Raw genomic sequence first — 22970 nt, 5'->3', positions numbered from 1 at the left:
AGAGTGCACTCAGCACCTTTAGAATTTTCCCTCTGGAGAGTGCTTAAATAGAGGTTCGGGTGTGAGCTTAATCAGTGTAGTGTTTGTGTGAGTGTGGTGGGTTCTATTTTTGGGTTTTTTATGCCTGTGGAGAATTCCTGGGTGAAAACCATTTAGATCCCATTGGATTATTACTGGAGAGCGGAAGGCCTTCAATTTATAGTCCATATCCCGTCCATCATCAAACCAGAGGGTCTGATTCTGCAGTGACATAGAGGAATCCCCTCACTGTTCTTCTGCCACGGCTTGCAACTAGCCAAGGCATAGAGGTTGTGAGCGCCTCAGCTGTTCTAGGCCACGTGAATGTAATGTATAGTCCTATTGTTTAGGGGTCTTTACTATTTACTTTGTCTTCAGGGATAGGGAGGATTATAGAGTTATTGTGACATGCTGTTCTATACAGGCAGTCCCCGGGTTACATGGATCCTACTTACATCGGATCCCTACTTACAAACGGGGTGAGGCAACCCTGCACTAGCTGCTTCCCCCCAGCAGACCAGGGAGATGCGAAGCTAGCACCCGCCCCCAGCAGACCAGGGAGATGCGGAGCGGCTTTTCTCAGCAGACACCTCAGCTTGAGAATAAAGGACTGAGGGAAGTGAGGTGTGGGAGAATAAAACTGAGCTCTGGAGAAATGTTTGGCTAGAGTTTCCCCTACAATATGTACCAGTTCCGACTTACATACAAATTCAACTTAAGAACAAACCTACAGTCCTTATCTTGTACGTAACCCGGGGACTGCCTGTATCTTAAATTTATAATATATGGTTTGGCCCCAAATTGTGACTCAGAGTTTTATTTGGAAAACTACATGCCGGTGATAGATACGGCCATGAGTAATCGGCCTCAGGAGATCTCTTCTTCTGGGACTTGGGATATTTACCATCTCCATTACAAGTCAGGGCATGTCCAATTAGGTTTTAAATTAATCGTTACTGTGTCCCAGGGTAACAGGATGAGGCTGAGTCAAGGACCCTGTGACCACCTGATACCTGGCAACACGTGTCAGCCTCAATAAGTGTGTGAGAGCAAGCAAGCAAGCAAGCAGACAGGCATACTAGTTTGTTGTTGGCCAGGCGCCTGTTGTATGCAGTGTAGCTGTGAAGCATTTATGTAGCTGGGAACCGGTGGTGGGAAAGAGCCCAGGTGTTGCACCAGATTGAAGTGTCCCTGACTCACTGAAAGGGTGGCCAAGGTGCTGAACGAGGGGTGCAGTGTGATCCCCTTTGCACCCACATCTATGTATCAGGTTCTTAGAGTTTGCTGGCTTGAAAATCTGCCTGGGTGCCCAGCTTGGATGGGTCAATGGGTTTGCTCAGCACTTGGCTTGTAGCCCAGTTATGGCAGAGCTGAGAGGCAGGGGTGAAAACACGACAGGGATCAGGCAGGTGCATTTTATATTCTTTTGCCATGAGACTTGCACTTCCTTTGTCCCAAACACAAGCCTCACATCACATGTCCCTACGTGGCTTGCTGACTCAGCAGGTGTACTAGTGGGGGCAGGGGAATGAGGAGGCGTGGGTGTGATGGACCGGGCCAGGTCTGGGCACCACTGAGGGTCTCCGCTCAGGGCAAATTGCTCAAACTCAGGGCTCCTTACAGCCCCTGACTGGAGGCTATTCCCAAAGGGCCACAAACCAGTCACATGGGGCGCTTCAGCTGCCAATCCGGCCACCAGGAAGCCTCACGAGCAAAACCCCTCTGACACCCCAGCTCTCCCTGTGCCACAATCAGCCCCAGGCCTAACACCCAGGTGAAGGATACAGAACCCAATCTCACTTACCCCAAATGGGTCTTTCCAGTCCCAAAGAACCAGCCACAAATCCCTGGTCAATTTACACTTTGGGGCTACGTCTACATTGGCACCCCTTTCCGGAAAAGGGATGTTAATGAGACGCTTCGGAATTGCAAATCCGCGGGGGATTTAAATATCCCCCGCGGCATTTGCATTTACATGGCTGCCGCTTTTTTCCGGCTCAGGGTTTTTGCCGGAGAAAAGCGCCAGTCTAGACGGGATTTTTCCGGAAAATAAACCCTTTTCCGGAAGATCCCTTATTCCTACTTGAAAGCCTGAAGACAGACAGCCTTGAAAGTAGGAATAAGGGATCTTCTGGAAAAGGATTTATTTTTCGGAAAATCCCGTCTAGACTGGTGCTTTTCTCCGGCAAAAACCCTGAGCCGGAAAAAAGCGGCAGCCATGTAAATGCAAATGCCGCAGGGGATATTTAAATCCCCCGCGGATTTGCAATTCCGAAGCGTCTCATTAGCATCCCTTTTCCGGAAAGTGTGCTAATGTAGACACAGCCTGGATGTAATTGGCTAGGCCAGTCCTTTAGAATCTAAAATCTAAAGGTTTATTAATAAAAGAAAGAAAAGGTGGAGAATAAGGCTGTTAAAGAAAATACATGACATGCATCGACTGACCAAGTTCTCAGTGCAGGCTCTCAGCAGAGGTGTTACAAACGGCTATCTTAAACATCTCTGGTGTACATCCTATCTCAGGATGGGCCAACGATTCTTCCCATCTCTCTGTCCCTCGCAAGACTGCATCTGGAATCAGTAGCAGAATTGAAGGCAAGATGGAGTCTGCCTCATGGCATTTTATATCCATCCCTGGTATCTTCCAAGCTGGAGCAGGTCACATGGCCCAGTGACCTATTGCTGTGTCCCATGTCAGCAGTCATGATACTGGCTGGTTTGCAGGTCCCAGACACATTCCTCAGGTATGTACTGACCTCTCTGAGAGCCTTGCTAATTAGCATAGACACTGACTGAATATTCCTGGCCCACTGCTCTGTCTCAGACAGAGAATCTTCCAGCATAAGCACAGAGTCCATATTTATAACTCCACATACAGATATCACCCCAGTACATGAGTAGCATACCTAGAATCAGTAGACCATATGCTTTCATTGGACACTCACATGGCCCCCTTTGTACAGACTTTGGGGCAGCCCTCTCCCCCTCGGGTGCAGCAGTGACCTGTCTGATCCCCTTGAAATCCAGTAACGTGACGGGGCAGATGTAACCAGAGAGTGAAGGAGGCAGGGTTAGGAGAACAGGTGCCTTCAAAGTGCCACTTCTCTCTGGCCAGCACTGCGGCCACCCCTGCTCCTCCTGAGTCCTCGACACCCACCTGCCCTGCCCAAGGACTGCCAGCTCTCCTGGACTGGACGCTGTTGCAGACAATGTCATCTGGTCCATGCAAGCTGGCAACCCTTGGCCCCTGCCACAGCTTTTCCCCTCACAGTTCTCCCTCCCCCGGCTGCCAGTGCTGGGCTGTCTCTCTTCAGGCTGCAGGTGAGCACTTTAATCACCAGGCTGACTGTGATGAGTTGCCTCTAATTTTGAACAGGCCCAGCTCTGCTGCTCTGCCTCCACGCTGACCTGCTGAATCAGGCCCTGAAGGCAAGGCAAGCAGAGGAGCAGCTGTCTGCCCTCCATTAAGGCTCATGCTAAGGAGTGGGCAGGAGATGGGGGGGGAGTGGAAGGGGCAGTATTGGCAGCAGGCAGCAGTGCCCTGTCTAGAGGCAGAATCACGGTCCTTAGAGGATCGCTGCTGCTGCAAAACTGTAGGTGCCAAGTCGGAATGTAAAAGAGCGTTTCAATGGTTAACTGGTTAAATGACAATAGTAACATTTAACACTACAATAGAGACACTATGATAGTGACATTTAACACTACAACAGTGACACTACGATAGTGACATTTAACTGGTTAACTGCCTGGGCTGCTCTGATGCTTTGGGGGTGGGTTCCTGCTGGCCTGCCCTGGCCAACTTGGACCTGCTGACATTGGGGCCGGCCAGGGCCAAAGACCCACCTGCCTGGCCCCTGTGACTGAGGCTGGAGTCGTGCTAGGCTGCTCCAAACGGTTGGAGTGGGGTTGTGTTGGACTGCTCCTGTGAGGTGAAGGGGTGGGACACCACTGGGCCTGGGGGGCAGAGTCACACCAGGCTGCCCCACATGACCAGGGGGACAGGAGCCCCACCAGGCCATCCTGTGTGGCCAAGGGTTGGTGGGGGGCGAGGGGGAGAGCAGGACATGGCAAGGTTGTTCCATGCTGACACAGAGTGGCCAGGATACTGCCAGCTGCCCCCATGCAGGCAGAGCCCCAGTGGCTGACACAGGCGCAGCCCTGCCTGCCCCACCTTCCCCGTAGCAGACTGGGCTCAGACAGGGCTGCTCTAATCTACCAGAGTCAGCAATCAAACTGGTGAGCTGGTCAGCACCCCAGCTAACCCAGCGCTCACTGGTCACACACGGGTCCCCTTGGACACCCCTAGTGACAGGGGCGCTTAGGCTCTTGCTACTGGTAGCACATTGGGATGGGGAGAAGTTCCTGACACACTGGCCAACTTCAGCTGCCTTGATCTCAGCCCCTGCCCTGCCAGGGCTCGGGTGCTGGGGTCCCCCCCTTCTCTGGCTCAGACCCCTCCAGATTCCCTGCTTCTGCTATATGGAATATGGAGCCGTGCGGGATGAGAAAGCCAGGCAGGGCCTGATCCTGCAACGCCTCCCAGTCCAACCACCACGTTGTTCCCAGGAATGCTGCTGGGGCAGTGGGTGGGGAGATGGGGGTGGCTGCAGAGGGGTCCGTGGCTGGGATGGGCTGTGCTGAGCAGCAGGGGCAGGCACCAGATGGGTGATCAATCCCCCTTCCCTGCTCCAGCGGTTCCTTTTCACAAGGAGCTGGGGGCAAGGAGGATGCACATGACTGACGGGAATCCAGCCTGCTGGGACCAAGGGCTCCTCCTTTCTGGCTGCTCCGCGCAGGGCAGGGCAGGGCAGGGCAGGGCAGGAGGCTCCTCATCCCGGTTGCTGCACTCAGCACCCCACTGACACTAAGGCTGTGTCTAGACTACATGCCTCTGTCGGCAGAGGCATGTAGATTAGATGCAAAGGCAAATGAAGCCGTGATTTAAATGATCGCGGCTTCATTTACATTTACATGGCTGCCGCGCTGAGCTGACAAACAGCTGATCAGCTGTTTGTCGGCTCAGCGCGCTAGTCTGGACGCTCCCCTGCCGACATCAAAGCCCTTTGTCGGCAGCCCCAGTAAACCTCATCCCATGAGGTGTGGGGGGGCGGAGGGTGGTAATTTTAACCATGATTCCAAGTGTGGGCAGTGACTGAAGCTGACACTTGGGCTGTGTCTAGACTACATGCCTCTGTCGGCAGAGGCATGTAGATTAGACAGATCAGCAAAGGTAAATGAAGCCGCAATTTAAATGATCGCAGCTTCATTTACATTTACATGGCTGCCACGCTGAGCCGACAAACAGCTGATCAGCTGTTTGTCGGCTCGCCGCTAGTCTGGACGTTCCCCCTGTCGACATCAAAGCCCTTTGTTGGCAGCCTCGTTATTCCTCATGGAATGAGGTTTACCGGGGCTGCCGACAAAGGGCTTTGATGTCGACAGGGGGAACGTCCAGACTAGCAGCGAGCCGACAAACAGCTGATCAGCTGTTTGTCAGCTCAGCGCGGCAGCCATGTAAATGTAAATGAAGCCGCGATCATTTAAATCGCGGCTTCATTTGCCTTTGCCAAAACAACAAATCTACATGGCTCCGTCGAGGGAGCCATGTAGTCTAGACGTACCCTAACACGAGGGCACTAAAACCTCCGGTGGGTGCTGTAGCCTGCCCTGGACCACCTCATTCCCTGTCCTCCCTCCCTCCCCCCCAGCCTGGAGCTGCTTGGTGCAGCCCCCAGCGCTGCAGGAGCACAGCAAGTCAGAGCTCTTGTGTTAAAAGGCTTGTGTGGATGGGCAACAGGGGTTTCTTTCTGCAAGAAGAAGAAAGAGGAAAAAGCACAGGTGCCCTGGTGGCCATTCTGTCCATAGCAATCACAGCTTACTTGAGAGAGAGCATCCAAGCAGTCTGGACACTCTCTTGCACAAAAGTATATTGCTTTTCCAATGCACTTTTGCAGAGTGCATGCTCTCTTGCACAAGAACTTTTTGTGGAAGATTTCTTCTGCAAAAAACTTCTTTGTGCAAGAAGTCTGTAGTGTAGACATAGCCACACACACTCAGATGTCCTGGCAGAGAAGACTTGTCTTGCCTCCATTGTCCCTAATGGGATAACCTGATGGCCCAAATTCTTGCTGCCACAGGTTATTTCAAAAAATATTTTCCATCAACAGGTGGCTTGTTAAGATGCAGGGTATCTATTTCGGTAACTTGAATTAGCCACGTGATGTAGACGTACCCTTGGAGCCCTGGCATTCAATAACACAGCAGCTTTATCCACACACTGGGCTTGTCGAAGCTGGAATCCCAGCCTAGAGGACATTGAGGAAGGGAGCAGTTAAAATGCCCCTTCGTTTCTTATCTCCTCACCCAGGCTGTGTCTAGACTGGCAAGTTTTTCCACAAAAGCAGCTGCTTTGGCGGAAAAACTTGCCAGCTGTCTACACTGGCCGCTTGAATTTCCGCAAGAACACTGACTTCCTACTGTCTGAAATCAGTGCTTCTTGCAGAAATTCTATGCTGCTCCCGTTTGGGCAAAAGTCCTTTTGGTGCAAAGCTTTTGCGCAAAAGGGCCAGTGTAGACAGCTCAGATTTGTTTTGCGCAAAAAAGCCCCGATCGCGAAAATGGCGATCGGGGCTTTTTTGCGGAAAAGCGCATCTAGATTGGCACGGACGCTTTTCCACAAATAATACTTTTGCGGAAAAGCGTCCGTGTCAATCTAGACGCTCTTTTCCGCAAATGCTTTTAACGGAAAACTTTTCTGTTAAAAGCATTTGTGGAAAATCATGCCAGTCTAGATGTAGCCCCAGAGTGTTGGTCAAAATCCACAAATCCACCCTCCTTTGTTCCCCACCTGCCCCTGTGCCAGGCTCCCTCAAGCAGAGCCCAGAGCCCAGCCTGGCCTTTGCACTTGGAGCCTGAGTCCCCCGGACTCACGTTCATTCTGTGCTCCCCAAACTCGCCTTTCTATGAGCTAACAGACAACATGTGCACAGCCAGGCCTCTTGGGCCTTGAACCCATCACCACTTAGGCCCTGAGAAAAGGAACTGCAGGGCCCATGGTGTAAGGGGCAGTACTCAGGGTTTTGCAGCCTGAGTTCAAATGTCAGTGGGCCCTGCCTGGTGAAGTCTTGCTTGGCTGCCAATCCCTGCTAATTCCTTGTCCTTCGATGCCCCCAGAATGAGTCTTTTTCCCTGACTTGTATCAGAAGGGTAGCCGTGTTAGTCTGAATCTGCAAAAGCGATGAGGAGTCCTGTGGCACCTTATAGACTAACTGAAGTGTAGGAGCATAAGCTTTCGTGGGCAAAGACCCACTTCGTCAGATGCATGTAGTGGAAATTTCCAGAGGCAGGAATAAATATGCAGGCCAGGATCAGGCTGGAGATGGCGAGGTGGATCCAATCAAGGAGGTTGAGGCCCACTTCTAGCAGCTGATCTGGAGGTGTGAATTCCAAGAGAGCAGAAGCTGCTTTTGTAGTTAGCAAGCCATTCACAGTCTTTGTTTAATCCAGAGTTGATTGTGTCAAACTTAAAGATGAACTGTAGCTCAGCAGTTTCTCTTTGAAGTCTGGTCCTGAAGTGTTTTTGCTGCAGGATGCCTACTTTTAGATCTGCAATTGTGTGTCCAGGAAGATTGAAGTGTTCCCCTACAGGTTTTTGTATGTTGCCATTCCTAATATCATATCTGTGTCCATTGATTCTTTTACGTAGGGACTGTCCTGTTTGGCCGATGTATATAGCAGTGGGGCATTGTTGGCACATGATGGCATATATTACGTTGGTGGATGTGCAGGAGAATGTACCAGTGACAGTATGGCTGATCTGGTTAGGTCCTGTGATGGTGTTGCCGGTGTATATATGTGGGCAGAGTTGGCACCGAGGATGTGCTCCCCCTGCTCTCCCATTTGGGGAAACCCTCTTCCTGGGCCCCATAAGAGGCCGAGGCTTCCTTGCCCACCAGAGTCAGAATAGCCCCAACACCCCAATCACTGCCCAGCCCCACCTACTATGCCTGGCACAGAGGGGCAGGGCCGGCCCTTCCTCTGTCAGGGCCAGGTGCCGTCACACTGTCGAGTCCCTGTACTGGGGAAGCTGGGGTTTCAGGGAGATCTCCCCACCTCAGTGCAGCCAGTGGCCTGTGCTCCCCTCTGCTAGAAATGGGAAGATCTGGGGTCTTCTCAATGGGTTTCCTGTCCCAGACTTCCCGGGTGTCGTACCTCGGTGTTTTCGTAGCTCGGTACCTTCGGTGGTCTGGACTGTCAGTGTCAGCGTCGTCTGGTCAGGGTTGTCCTGGCGCACTCCTGACAGGACCTCTACTCCGTTGTTAAACTTTCGGCTGCGTGCGTAACAATCGGTACTCCCTTTATCTAGAGTGTTAGACCCCGTGCACTTGGGTCAACACAAGAGATCTCTGAGAGGCCCCGGAAACAACAGATGCAGGCAAGCTTTGAAATCAGTCGAGCAGGTTTATTGTCAAATGCGAAGCTCTACCAGTTGGTAACAGAGATCAGTACAATGTTACACCACTGGGCACTATGGCCCGCGTTGACAAGGTACCAACACCGGGCAGGCCTATTGCCATATAACAGATATTAACAGCAGTTAGTCAAAGTTAAACTACTGTGCACTCTGTAAGTTTAGGCAATGACACCTGCCGTTCAGGCGCCTAGCGCACCCCCCCCAAGGTCGGCCGGAGAGCACCCTCTGCGGTGTCCTTTTATAGACAGGTACAAACAACTTACATCATTTCTTTACGTACTAGGTTACCACCCTCTGTTGCCTAGTTACCACCCCTCACCTTATGGAAGGGGAGCTTACTTATTATCCTTCATGCTGTCAATCTCGACCTAGTCCCGAACCTAGGTCGATATCTGCATTAGTTTTTAGGGAGTTTTTGTACCACGACATTTCTTCTTAAGATGTTCCAATACTCCCCTTTGGCTCACAGTCTGTACCCAATACCTCCCTGTGTCCTTCCATGCTCGACATAACTTACACAATCACACAATTTATCAATAGGGCCTCTTTCTTGGCTCCTGTTACTGAACCAAAGTCTTGCTCACTAGATTGCAGGTCTGTTGCTGTTTTCATGTTACAGGCTTCTATTTAGGCCTGCTGACTCCATGTTACTGACCCTCAACTTACTACACCGGGTAACGTTGGGCCCATCATCTAAAGCTTAATCTCAAGGGGAGCTTTTCCACTGATATTTGTAAAGGGTATAATAATAACATTGCCTGCCTCACAGGAGTGTGTAAATCCATTGGTCTGGGTGAGGTGCTTTGAGGTCAGCAGAAGGAAAGTGCTGAGAAGGGCACTTTTGGGAACTGGTTTTTTGACAATTCCAAAACCTTTCTGCTTCATTCTTGCAGCAGCCGCTGCTCCTGGACGGCCAGAGAATGTCAAGAGGGGACTTTATGGGAGAACTCCTCCTCCCACTGTGTGACGCTGGAGCTGTTTGCTGGAAGAGACGGGTAGAGAGAGCAGGGTCCCACCCGGCCTCTTCCATCCTCACTTTACAAAGGGCTAGACAAAGAGGCAGCTAGGCCAGCCAGCCTTGTGCTGTGTGTGCAGTAAGTGTGTGTGCTGCGGTGGGGCTGGCTCATTTGCGGCAGCAGGCCCCCTGTGCCGGCCTGTCCTCAGGGCCGGCTAAGTGGCCCGTAGGGTTGCCAGATGGTTTCAACAAAAATACCGGACACACGTGACATGACATCCCAATCGACATTCCATCTTGTTTAGAAAATACTGGACATTGATATTTTCTCAATTTGTTTCCCGGGCAGGAAGCTCAAATACTGGACTGTCCAGTTCAAAACCGGACTCCTGGCAACCCTGGGCAGAGCAGTAAATGGCCCGGAGGAACAGATCCCCTTCCATGTGGGCCAGGGCCCTTCAGAGCGTCCCCACAGGTGAGCAGTGCCCCGGCCTGGCAAGTAGGGGAGGGGAGAGATGAGGGAGACAGTGGAAGGGTGCGGGGCCTGGGCAGGGTTGCTGCTGCCTCTCCAAGGGTACGTCTACACTACATGCCTCTGTCGGCAGAGGCATGTAGATTTGTTTGTTCAGCAAAGGTAAATGAAGCCGCGATTTAAATGATCGCGGCTTCATTTACATTTACATGGCTGCCGTGCTGAGCCGACAAACAGCTGATCAGCTGTTTGTCGGCTCGCTGCTAGTCTGGACGTTCCCCCTGTCGACATCAAAGCCCTTTGTCGGCAGCCCCGGTAAACCTCATTCCATGAGGAATAACGAGGCTGCCAACAAAGGGCTTTGATGTCGACAGGGGGAACGTCCAGACTAGCGGCGAGCCGACAAACAGCTGATCAGCTGTTTGTCGGCTCAGCGTGGCAGCCATGTAAATGTAAATGAAGCTGCGATCATTTAAATTGCGGCTTCATTTACCTTTGCTGATCTGTCTAATCTACATGCCTCTGCCGACAGAGGCATGTAGTCTAGACACAGCCCAAGTGTCAGCTTCAGTCACTGCCCACACTTGGAATCATGGTTAAAATTACCACCCTCCGCCCCCCCACACCAACATCTCCAGTGGCCCTTCTGGTTAAAGCTCTACCTCATAGGTGGCAAGTCCCAGGTCACATCCCTTCTACCCCCCATGCACAAGGGTGATTGGAATGGGGGGGGGCTCCCACTGCCCAAAGTTCCCAAACCACCTGCATGCAGGTTCAGAGCAAAGGCCTCTCTTTGTGTGAACCCCTGCCAGAGGGACACCGGCCGGCCAGCTGCCAACCACTCATCTTCCCCTGGCTTGTGACTAGCTCCCGGCACAGACTGGAGAGGGGTGTGGGACAGGGAGAGGGAAGCCGCCTACACACAGCCAGAGGCAGCAACACAGGGTCTGGGGAAATGTTTACTGCAAAAACACAGGCCCTGAGCTAGTGTTTTGGCCCCTACAGGGAGCATCTGGGAAGATGTGTGCTCAGCACTCTAGGCCCCACGTCCGTGGGTTAGACACACAAAGCTGCCTGTGGAGCAGGGGATATGCTGTCCCTGCCAGACTTACAGCAATACCTACCAGATGTGATCCTATTCTTCCCCCCCTCTCCTTTCCCCTGTTCCCTCCAATCTCCCTCCATTCCTGTTCTGTTTCCCTCCCACCTTCTCTCTGCCCTGCCCCCTCTTTTCAGTTTCACTTTCAGGTTCTGCCCTTCCCCTTCCTTCCGCCTCCTCTTTCTTCTTCTCCCTCAGTGTCAGCACAAGCCCGCGCCCGGCAGAGCAGACACACGCCCGACGGCCATGGCCTCCACAGCGACAGCAGGGGAATTGCAAGAAGAAGCCACTTGCCCCATCTGCCTGGGGTATCTGACCGAGCCGGTAACAGTCGCCTGTGGGCACAACTTCTGCCGAGCCTGCCTCACCCAGCACTGTGAGCAACAGGGAGCAAAGACCCCCCCAGCCTGCCCCCAGTGCAGGGCCCCATTCCAGAAGGGGCAGTTCAATCCCAACACCCAGCTGAGCAACATTGTACAGAAGCTGCAGCAGCTGGGCCCACAGCCCGGGGCAGGGCGAACGGAGGGTCTGTGTGAGAGACACCAGGAGCGTCTCAAACTCTTCTGCCAGGAGGATGGAGCTGCCATTTGTTTGGTGTGTGAGAAATCCCGGGACCACAAGTCCCACACGGTGGTGCCCGTCGAGGAGGCTGCCCAGGAGTACAAGGTAGGAGACGCTGCTGACTGTGCCTAATTAAAGCCCTACAGACCCCAGGTTTATCCCCTTCCCAATACAGGGACAACAGTTCACAGCCGGCTGCTGTAAGGGAGGCAGCTAAATGAAAGAGTCTGGTTTTCAGAGGGGCAGTGGGAAAAGATCCAGATTGTTTTGGCCCAACACTGGAAGTCCCCACACCCTGACAGAGAGAACAGGGCTGGCTGCTCTCTGTGCACCTATCACCCGCCTGCCACGGGGAGTGGGCAGCAACCAGGGCTGGGCTCAATATCTGGGGGTTCCCTTTCAACAATACAACATGGAACTGGCTCAAATCCCCCCCACCCCCCAGTAACTCAGGCAAATTACACCCCTCCCCTGAGCTAAGTTCCCTCCGTGGGCGCTCACAAAGAATTCTGATCCCACCCACCGGCTCAGCAGAGCCCCCCAGCACTCCCTTAACTGGGACGTGGAGGGTAAACTGCTGCTGGCAGTGGGCTTGGTGGGAGAGTGGGGGGCCAGGGCCACATGGTGGCTGCTCAGTTGCTTCTGGGGTGATGCCATATGCTGGGGCTTGGGCTGGACCTGGAGCTGGCGCCTGGGGCAGCCACCTACCACGAATCCACTCCCAGGAGCAACTGGGCAGCCATCATGCAGACCTGGCCCCAGTTTCCACATGGTGGCTGCCCGGCTGCTCTTGGGGTGGGCCGCATGGCAGGTGGCTACCAGAGCTGAAGCCATTTCTAATATAGCCATGTGGTCCTTCTCTGAGATATTATTTTAAACAGGACTAGATGATACTGGGTTTTTAATTCTGATTCACTCAACCAAAACAATGTTCATTTTCCTGTGGTTCAGTTCAGTTCTCTGACCTCGGATTTTTGCATTTCACCTCCATATGTGTAAGGGGACTGTTAGCCCCTTACTAAAACTCTGTGAGAGTTTTTGGTTTGCCAGCTCCCACTATCAAAAGGGGAAGGGTCCATGAGAAATCAGGGGCCTGAGACTGACGGACCCCAGAGACAATGGAAAGCAGCCAACAAGCCAGCTCAGCCTGATTGACAGGTTGGACAGGCCAGTGAGGAAAGTGAGAGGCCAGGCCCCGTCCTCCCTGGGAGCTGGGATTGTTCTGGGTCTCTCTGAGCAAGGAGAGAGCTGAGAGACAGCTAAGAGCAGTGCAAGCTAGGCTGAGGGGCAGTCCTGCAGCATCAGAGCCAGGCACAGACAGCCCAAGGAGTGCAAGCTGTGCTGAGGGGCAGTTTTGCAGCAACAGAGCCAGGCATACACAGCCCAAGGAGTGCAGACCCTGTGTTGAGCAGCAGACTGGCAGTGCTCAGAGAGCCAAAAGGGACAGAGAAGCAACGCAAGGAGCTGGACACTGGCAAAGCAGCTCAGCCTGCAGCTGGGTGTGGTGAGCAGCTGGGACCAGCAAAGTGCGGGGAGAGGCTCTGGGCAGGGAGATATCACTAGCCAAGAGGTCCAGCAGGCCAGACTGGGAGAGGGGTCTGGCCACTTAGAGCTTGAGGCCGTGTAGTCACTGCCAGAGCAAGCCTGCAGCCCCCTGCAGCACATCCAGGGCCTCTAAGGAAGAGACTGTGGACTGTCCTTACACTCTGCAGACTGCTGTTTTGATGTCCCTGTGCTACAGCGCAGGGCTGGGTGTTCTCATTTAACCATTCTCATTTTTTTCTTATTTAATCAGTTTTTCTCTTTAATCAGTTGATGTTTAATAAATTGTATTTGCTTAGAACCTTATGAAATGATCACTGGGCCAAGAAGGCCTGCAGTGTAAAAGAGCCCCTCGGAGTGGGGACACCCTAACTCCTGCCCCTAGTGATTACAAGGTCGGGGATTAAGCCCCAGGAAACCTGGGCCCAGCCTTGTTGGGGTTTCGAGGACTCTGCTACTCAGGAGAGTGGAGGGGGAGCCCTCAGGATCAGGGAAGCCGTGGGGTAAAGGAAGTGGGAGCGGGGACTCAGATCCTTTTGCTGGTCCATTTCACCAGGGTGGTATAGAAGCCAGGAAAGTTCCCCACAATAGCGGGACCATTCCCCCGCTTACATATGCATGTACTTTAGAGTTCAAACAGATTCACTCAGTGGCATCTTTACTGATTCAGCACAGTGGGAAGAGAATTTCCCCATTATCAGAGACCATAAATCACATGTTCTCTTCCAATCAATTTCAGATGTCGTTTCCTTACTGTTTCACTCAGGGCATGTCTTCACAGCAGCATTTTTTTGCAAAAACGTCAGTTATTCTGAAATAACGTACTGTGTGTCCGCACAGCAATCCAGTTATTTCAAAATAAATTTGATATAGCGAGCTTCTTACTCCAACTTCTGTAAACCTCATTGTAAACCTCATTCTGTAAACCTCATATGAAGAGTGAGAGAAGTTGCAGGGGGAGGGGGAATGCTTTATTTCGAAATAACTGCTATGTAGAACTGCACAGAGTTCGGACTAAGGGGGATTTAAAAATGGCAGCGCCTGGGAAGATGCAAATGAAGCCTGGGATATTTAAATCCCGGGCTTCATTTGCAACTTCAAATGCCTACATTAGCCACACTAGTTCGAACTAGGGTGGCAGTGTAGACATACCCCCCCGTCTCTCCCCAGCCCCTGCTGGCTCCCTGGCTCAGGGTGTCCCTGCAGCAGCACTGCAGGGGTGTGAGAAGCCGCGGTCTGGGCCCTTGGGCAGGGAGAGGAGGGAGCTCGAGGGCTCAGTGAAAAAAGTGAAACAGGGAAGCCTGGAGGGGGCTGAGGAAGGGGCGTGAGGGGCTGCCCAGAGCGGGGCCGACAGGACAGGAGCACGTCGCTCTGCCGGGTGACTGTCAAAGGGGAAGGGGACCCAGGGTTATGGCAGCCCAGGAGCAGTTATCGGTGACTGTTCCCCCAGAGCGAGTGTGTCCCCTGGGCCTTGCTGGTCTCCAGCCACATCACAGCTCCGCCCTGTGCAGCTATAGGGCCTGGTGCCCTGGTGTTGTGAAAGCCTGGGCCGCCAGAGGAGAGCGGAGTGTGGGTCTGGCTCCCGCCTGGGTGAGGGCAAAGCTGTCCCATCCATAGGACTGTTCGGGGCAGCACCCTGGGCTCTGTGCTTTGTGGGGGGGAGGGAGGAGAAAGAAGTCCAGAGAGGCCTGTGAAATTACTGGGGGGGGGGGAGGCTGGCACTGGCAGGAGTAGGGTTGGGACCCCCCAAAAAAACCTGCTGGGCCACTGATATGCAGTCGCAGCTCCTTTAATTGCTGGGCCGCTCCCCTGCCACTCAACCCCCCCGCTCCCACATGACACCTGGCAACCCTAGGCGGGAGCCATGGCACATGGAGCAACCCAGCAGCCTTCAATGCTCTGCCCTCTCCCAGTCAGATCACCCCACTTCACTGGGGTGGCAGGAGGTGAAGCCCCCAGCCCACTCCACTCCCCCCACCCCCGCAGTGCAAGTAGGACTCAGACCAGGTCACTCCACTTTCTGTCGCCATGTTGAGTTTGGGGGGGGGGGTAACTGAAACTTGCTGCCAGCACCAGTCCCCCCCATTATCCACTCAGATGGCCTGTGGGAAGGGGTGAATGGGGAGGGAGGGAGCATGTGAGGGGCAGGGCTTGGGGGCAGGGAGTGGGGTGGGAGCAGAGCAGGGGTGGGAAGAGGCAGGGCTGGCCTGGAAGGAGGGGAGGTGTCTCGAGTTGGGTCTGGGTCTGCAGCGTGATGCAGTGATGTTCCTGCCCCAGCTCCTCACTCTCACTGGCTGGAGGGACCGTTCAGGGGCTCCCCAGCCATTTCCCCTCTGGCCCACATGCAGGGACATGGCACCTGAGCTAGCACATGGGGGTGGCTGTGGGAGGCAGAGCCCCTGCTTGGAGCTGAGCATCTCTGCCTCCACGGTGCCTTTGGGGCTGGCAGAGCCGAGCGGCTGCCTCCCTCCAGGCCGGGTCCCTCGTGTATGTACGGCACTCGCCGCCCCTTGGACAGGCAGATAACGGCTGTTTGTTACCCATGATGCCCTGCAGGAGAAACTCCAGGGGGCCCTGGGCCCGCTCAGGAAGCAGCTGGAGGAGGCCCGGGCGCTGACGTCTAAAGAGGAGAAGAAAACCACAGAGTGGCAGGTGGGTGTCTGGGTTTCTCTCCCGGAGCCCTTCCCCCGGCAGCGCTCCCAGGGGTGAAGGAGTCAGAAAGCTCCAGGATGAGGGTATGAATCTGCTCTGGCAGATCAAAGTTAGTTGAGGTGTGTCTGCACATGGTGCCATCACAGGGATACCCCCTGACCAACCAAAGCCAGGGTGGGTCCCAGCCTCTGCTGCCGTCATGTGGTTCCCTCATCCCAGTCACCTGCTGCTGCTCCTGTGACCTTCCCTGGCCTTGTCTGTAGCTGGGTCATGAACGTCCGTTCTGGTTCCCCGGCCTGTTATAGCGAGATCCCCGCTGAGGATATAGGGCTGTGAGGAAGACACTGGCTGGTCACTGGGCTCATGGCCAGGCTGGGTGAGGCCAAAGCCAGCCCTGGCAATGCCCTGAGGGCCCAACACCAACGTGAGCCTCGGGAGGACACCCACAGGGCTGTTGGCACCAGCCCTCAATGCTGAACTTGGCAGCCCTGGGAGCCTGTTGTCAAGAATGAGCATCGCCCACAGCCTGCTGTGACGGGTCCTCTTGGGGTGTGAGTGCCCAGCCCTGCGCACCCAACTCTCCTTCCCTGCAGATGCCTTGTGCTCCCCCCCACACCTCCGTACATCTCTCCTGTTCCCTCGACTTCTTCCCTCTGCCGTGTCCATCCCATGCCACCTGCAATAACAGATGGCAGCTTTACCTAGCACCCTGGGCAACCCCACCACGGGACTGGCCCTGTTCACTCTGAGCTAAAACCAGCCCTTTATGGTACAAACAACAAGGAGTCTGGTCTTCTTGGTGTGTTTGCTGAAGCAGCCTGACACAGCTACCTCACTGAAACCTCCTGGTGTGTTTCCCAAAGAAGTAACTGTCCTTATAACCTCACACAGAGCTGATTCTCCCTGCTTCAGGGGCAGAGGCCCAGTCTGTAACTCAGCATTGGACTGGTGTTTTCTCTGTGTCTTTCCTATTTTCCTTTCTCCAGAGGAAAGTGCAGGCGAAGCGGGAGATGATTGCGGGTGAATTTAACAAGCTGCACACGCTGCTGAGGGAGGAGGAGCAGCTGCTTCTGCAGAGGCTGGCGGAGGAGGAGCGGGAGACTCTGCAGAGGCTACAGGAAAAGGTCACCAAACTCTCCCAGCAAAGTGCCTCCCTGCAGCAGCTGATCGCAGAGATCGAGGGGAAGTGTCAGCAGCCAGTTTTGGAGTTGCTGAAGGTGAGACGGCATCAAAACACTGCACCCACCCAGAATCACAGCTCAGACCCATGGGCCTGGATCCCCAGGATGAGAATAAACGTGCTGTGTACCGTGCTCACAGACAATATCCAGCCAAGGGCTCCCTCGATTCCAAACGGTGCAGTTTGGGTGGGAGGGGAATCACAGAGATTCATGGAGTCCCTGGGAGATTTAAATGTTTGGTGCAAAAATGATACTGGGCTAAGCCCATCCCTGCTGTGACTCCAGAGCACTGGACTCAACACAGTGGCTAAACACAGATACAGGGGTGGGGTCCCTAGGAGGAAGAACCATTTAATTAAATTCCCGTCTGACCTACAAACAATGAATCGAGTGTAAATGCAAAACAATGCAGGACGTTTTGCCACAGAACAGTGAAGCCCAGGAGGGTGGGGGGGAATGAATCTGTTCTCTAGATGAAAGGCTGCTGGGAAATCGCTCTGGTTTATGCCCCCGGTTTAACACAGAGCATTGATTCTCTTTCTCCTTTCAGGACGTGAAAAGCACGTTGAGCAGTGTCCTATTTTCACTGCCCTCATATTCCTGGGGGGGCCCTGTAATGATCCTAGGAGTGAAAACATGAAACTCCCGGGACCCGAACCTATTTGCACTGATCTGAGGAATGGGTATAGAATGTGTCTGGACCTGAGGGAAGCTCTGAACAGATTTGCAGGTGAGTGGAGACTCTGGGACATCGAGCTGTTTGGTGCCGGGGGCTCTGGGCAGAGCCTGGGGCCCCAGGACACACGTGGACCCAGCTGGGAGCTGTGCGGTAGCTGGGGGCAGATGGGCTCAGTGCTGGGAAGTTTGCCTGCTGCTCACACTCACCTGCTGGTTCTTGCCAGGAATCTGACCTGGCCCCATCACCCCAACATCCTGACAGTTCACTGCCTGCTGCCACTGAGCAGGTGCTGGGAGGCCTGGCCTGGGCCCACGTGCTGGGGGGGCTGCACAGATGGGTCCTGGAGCGTGTCTGAGCCTCTCTCCTGGCACATGCTGAGAGCTGTGCTGGATGGCCCCTGCTCAGCATTGCCACAGCCCCATTAGCCCAGGCCAGCCAAACTCTCTGGGTTGGGGAGGGAATGGTCTGGCTGCTGCACTCTGCCATGTCCTGTGTGTTCCGGGGGGGCAAGCTGAGCCCTGCGGGCCCCTCATCTGCCCAGTGTGAGGCTGGTCAGTGATTTGCTGCTCGGCGGGTGAGACTCCCTCTCCAGTGTGACCCTGGCGCTGTCTGAGCCTGAGCTGCCCCCATCCAGCCCCTCCTCCCCCCCCCCCCCCCCGTGCCCAGCGTAGAGCCCCGGGGCAAAGGCAGACACATGGCAGCGAGGGGGGCAGAGAGGAAGCTCCAGCAGAGGGAGGGGGGCTGGGAGGGGTCGGAGAGCTCTGGCTGGGAGTGGTGCTCAGGCCCCTTCATCCTACCCCTGCCGCTCTGCCCTCCCCTCCGCCCTCAAGCAGGGGCAGTCAAAGGGGCCCCGCCCGGTTTGTGTGTCCGGGCCGATGGAGGCTGCACAGTAGGTGGTCGCTACAGGGCCAGGAGCTCTGGGGAGCAGGAGGCCCAGGCTGTGAAGGAAGCAGCTTGGGGCGATTCTAGTCTCCATCTGGGCTGCTCCTCCGGGGTCAGGCTCCTTGGCCAGGGGTCTGGGCCCTTCCAGCTGCCGCTTGCTCCCTGTGGGGCAGTGCTGGGCGCTCGGTACGTGCAGGAGCCGTGGGTGTCTCACCAGGTCCTGGAGCTTTGTCGTCCGTGGCTGCCAGGCCTCTGGGGAGCTGGAGCAGAATTTCCTCTGCTGACCCCTGGGCTTTGTCAGTGTCTGGTCCCGACTGCTATCTAGGGCCATATGCTGGGGGCTTCTGTCCTGCTCTGCCAGTGGCCCCTGCAGCCTGTCACTGGGCTGCTCCTCTTGCTTGGGCAGGTCCATTAAGAAGCCTGGGTCTAGGTCTGCAAATGGCAGAGCTGTTCACTAGCCCCCCCGTCTGAGTGCCTGTCACACCCCGCTCCCGGGACCCCCAGAAATGCTGAATCCCATTTACTTTCTGCCCCAATGCCCTGGCCCAAAGTGCCGGCTGTGCCCTAGCACCACTGGCTGCATCATTCCCAGGGGTGTCCTTTCAGGGTCCTGCAGGGAGCCGCTCCAGCGCCCCAGACGGCCAAGCTGTGAGTCTGGGGGTGGGGCTCAGGTATCACAGATAAGCCATGGGGCATCTGAAACCCCTGGCTGGCTTCTCCCTCTGACCCTCCTCCGTGCAGTGTGCTGGGTTCCTGGCCAGACACCAGCTTCGGAGAGCGAATGTCCCACGAGCTGGAGTGTGTCTGGGCCGTGCTGCCATCAGCCTCCTTGGTGAGCCACAGAGCCAGCAAGATGGACACCAGCTGGTGGGGTTTGTCCTGCAGCATTAAACATGGCTGGATAGATGCTGGGGTTAGGGCTGGAGCCTGGGTTTGAACTTCCCCTGCAGTCCCCGGGCTTCAGAACCCCCGCTCCAGCCTGAGCCGGAAGGTCTTTACGGCTGGTTTTGTGCTGTAGCAGGAGCCCCACAAACCTTGGTCTGCCCGCCCCCTCTGGCTCTGGGAGGTGCTGCCTGGCTGTGTAGCCGAACCTGCTGTGCCTGCAGAGCCGGGTGTGAGACCCCTAGTGCGTCTGCCCCAGGGCTGGGCAGGAGGAGCCAGGGGGAGGCTGGGGCAGTTGCTAGCTGGGGACACCTGCGCCCCTGGGGCTCTGGGAGGGGCTCTGTAGCCAGTGCCGGTGCTAGGAGACGCCGGGGCAGTGTCAGAGGGTCTGTGCCACTCGCAGGGCCCAGGGGACACGTCGCTCTGGGCAGAGAGTTCAGGCTGGAGCCGAGTCTCCACTGGCAGCCGGGTCTGTGGGCTGAGATCTGGGCTGGGGGAAAGAGGGGTTTCCTGGCCAGGGCACGTTTCACAGTCGCTCTGGAGTGTCCCAGCTGGTGCCCTGCACCCGGCCTGCCCGTCATCGTGTGCTCACCCTCGTCTGCCCCCTGCCTTTCACTCTCCCCTGGTACCTCTCTAGCCCCCTGGTACCCACTCTTCCCACACCTTCCCACCCACTGAGGATCAAACCCTCCCTCCCCCACATCTGCCCTGGTGCCTTCCCCATCCCTGTCCCCCGGCATTTGTCTCTTCCCCCCCCCCCCCCACCCCTTGGTGTCTTTCCTTTTCTCATTCTACCCTGGTGCCTGCCCTTCCCTCACTGCCTTCCTTGCATCTGCCCCTCCACCCAGCCCCCCAGCCCTCCTGGGGACTGCCCCTTCCCTCAACCCTCTATCCCCTTGTGCCTGCTCCTCTTGCTCCACATTGGCCCTATGCTTGCTCCCTCCCCTCCCCCTCTGCCCCATCATCTGCCCCTCCCCTTTCCTCTCCCAGCATTACCCTCCCTCCTCCCTTCCCCCCACTGACAGCTTCCCACCCCTCCCCCGCTCCTCCTGCCCTTTTCCCGCTCTGTGTCTCCTCACCGGCAGAGGGGCCCTGACTCCACTCAGACAATAATACCCCCCCCCCCCGCACAGCGATTAACCGGGGGGCAGGTTAATTTCCCGCTGACCCCAGGGACCCGCCCCTGCCCTGACTCTGTGACTCTCTCCCCAGTGGACGTGACGCTGGATCCAGACACGGCAAATCCCAAACTCGTCCTGTCTGAGGATCGGAAATGTGTGAGACACGGAAACAGGCGCCAGGATCTGCCCGACACCCCGGAGAGATTTGACCCTTGTATCAATGTGCTGGGCGCCGAGGGGTTCGCGGGCGGGCGGTGTTACTGGGAGGTGGAGGTGGGAGACAAGACAGGCTGGACTCTGGGGGTCTGCAGGGAATCTGTGAGCAGGAAGGGGAACGTCACACTCACACCTGGGGATGGATACTGGGCCGTGTGGCTGAGGAACAGGGGATACAAGGCTGGCACCTCCACCCCGACCCCTCTCCCCGTGAGCACCAAGCGTAGCCGGGTGGGGATTTTCCTGGACTACGAGGTGGGCAAGGTCTCGTTTTACAATGTGACTGACAGGTCCCATCTCTTCACCTTCACCTGCACCTTCTCCGGGACGCTGCGCCCTTTCTTCTGTCCCGGTCTTAACACTGGGGGCACCAACGCAGCTCCCCTGAGCATCTCAGTGTCAAATACGAAAGAAAAAAGTCTTCTAACTTAGAAACCTGTCACTGTAACAAGCTGTCAGCACAAGAACATTTTCCTTTATCGTTCAACAGCTTCTTATTAAAAATTCATTTTTAGAAATGGAATTTTTGTCTTTTTTCTTCCCTCACTTCTATATCAATATTTGACACAGAGCATTGTGTGTATTTCAGCTGTGGCACTTCAAGCAATCCAAAACCTTTCTCTGAACCTAATTCTTTATGGCAGTGTCAGACTGTTCAGTGACAATGTCCATGTGTCATAACCAGCACAGTGACATGTGTGCAGCTGCTCCCTCGCTCTCTCGTCTTGACTGGCTCTCTAGAAAGCAGGGCTCATACACCCCTGCTGCACTGCATCTTCGAACATTGATAGGTGAAAAAAACTGTAGAATGAATTAACCAATCTAATTAGATCCATGCAATTTCGTAACATTCTTTGGGCTTTTGGCTGCATTAATTCATGTGATCTTCAACTTTCTAACTACATATCATTGGTAATCAAGACATGGCCCCTCCTTGCCTGCTCCTGCATCAATTAACAGCACTCAGTCCCCAACCTCACATCACATCCTGTCTTCCTGTCCATAGACATCTCTGCTGCAATATCCTCTTTTTAGTTTATTTTTCTGTAGAAATTTTATTCACAGCCAATGTACTGTCAGTGTCCGCTGTTGATTTCAGTGCAGTGTTGGGCTTTTCATGTCCTTGGTTATAAATACACAACAAATGTAGAATCTGGACAATGGGAATGTGCTGGGGGCAGGACAGCTCCTAAAACTCCCCCCCCCCCTCCAGTTTTAAGACAGAAACAGAGCCCTGCATGGCAAGGGGCAAGCTGGGGAGTCTGCCTGGGGCTCCCCGCTGCCTCCGCAGGCTGGATCTGGTCTGTGGGCCGTATTCTGCCCAGGTCTGCCTTAGCATGGTGGTGAGTTGTGTGGTGCATCACACCACAGCAACAGTTAGGAGAAGCCCCCTCTCATGGCCTCCCCAGGGTTTATGAAAAGTGGCTTCTGAATATGAACGTGCATAACCCAAAGATGCTTCAGACTTGGTGCCTCCCGTAACAGATCGATCTGACACTTATGACCTGCGGAATCAGTTTGTCCTCTGTGTGTGTCTGTATCATTCTTGAATGTGAAGCTAGACACATGAAATGTGAATCTGGTTTTAATTCTGAATGTGTTAAGAAAGAAGAGAGAGGGGAGAAAAAGAAGGAAAGACAAAGAAAGAAGAGAGGGGAGAAGAAAGAAAGAATTGGGTTCTTCCCATGTGCTTTTTTGTCCCAGAGTCTCTAGGGGTGCAGGAGGTGCAGAGCCACAAAAAACAAACCACTTGCATGAATCTTGGTCCAGCCCAAGGTGGGCAATCTAGGAGAAAGTTACTCAGATTCACCTTGTTTTTTAAATACAAATCTTGAAGGGAAAGGAGAGCTGGGACCCAGTAGCTTTCTGCCCCAGCGTGGCTGGCTTTTGGGAACAGCAAGTACACCCAGGGAGGGGCCACTGGAAGCTCTTAGCCCCCTGGGGAAAGAAAAATGGGGAATCTCCATCACTGGAGAACATGGGTATCAATCCCCTGCCTTCTGCAGGCTAAACAAGCCCTCCATCACTTGAGCTAATTCTTCTACCTCTGAGCAGTTTTCCTGCCCCACCCACCTTTTTCTAGAGCCCATAATGTCCCTGCTGCTGCCCCGGGCTCCTTTCTGAGAAGGCTACAGGTGGGGCTGTTTGCTGTGGGCTGGCGAGCTTGAGTGTGGTGCTCATCATACCAGGGTGCTGTGTTCGAGTGCTGGCCACTGGACGCTCTCAGCAACCCAGCC

At 54.7% G+C, this 22970-nt stretch overlaps 1 protein-coding gene across 1 annotated transcript; it reads left to right on the top strand.

The window, feature by feature from the left end:
* Positions 1 to 142: 142 nt before the first annotated feature.
* Positions 143 to 21423, top strand: LOC102450750 (E3 ubiquitin-protein ligase TRIM39-like). The gene is made up of 7 exons (XM_075913235.1): positions 143 to 344; positions 9796 to 9921; positions 11155 to 11683; positions 15677 to 15772; positions 16759 to 16989; positions 17515 to 17683; positions 20609 to 21423. Coding segments are annotated over exons 1-7 (1710 nt in total). The 5' UTR covers positions 143 to 342; the 3' UTR covers positions 21166 to 21423.
* The last annotated feature ends 1547 nt before the right edge of the window (positions 21424 to 22970 follow it).

Source organism: Pelodiscus sinensis, chromosome 31, assembly GCF_049634645.1.
Source record: "Pelodiscus sinensis isolate JC-2024 chromosome 31, ASM4963464v1, whole genome shotgun sequence".
Taxonomy (NCBI): Eukaryota; Metazoa; Chordata; order Testudines; family Trionychidae; genus Pelodiscus; species Pelodiscus sinensis.
This window is presented reverse-complemented; position numbering and strand designations above follow the sequence as displayed.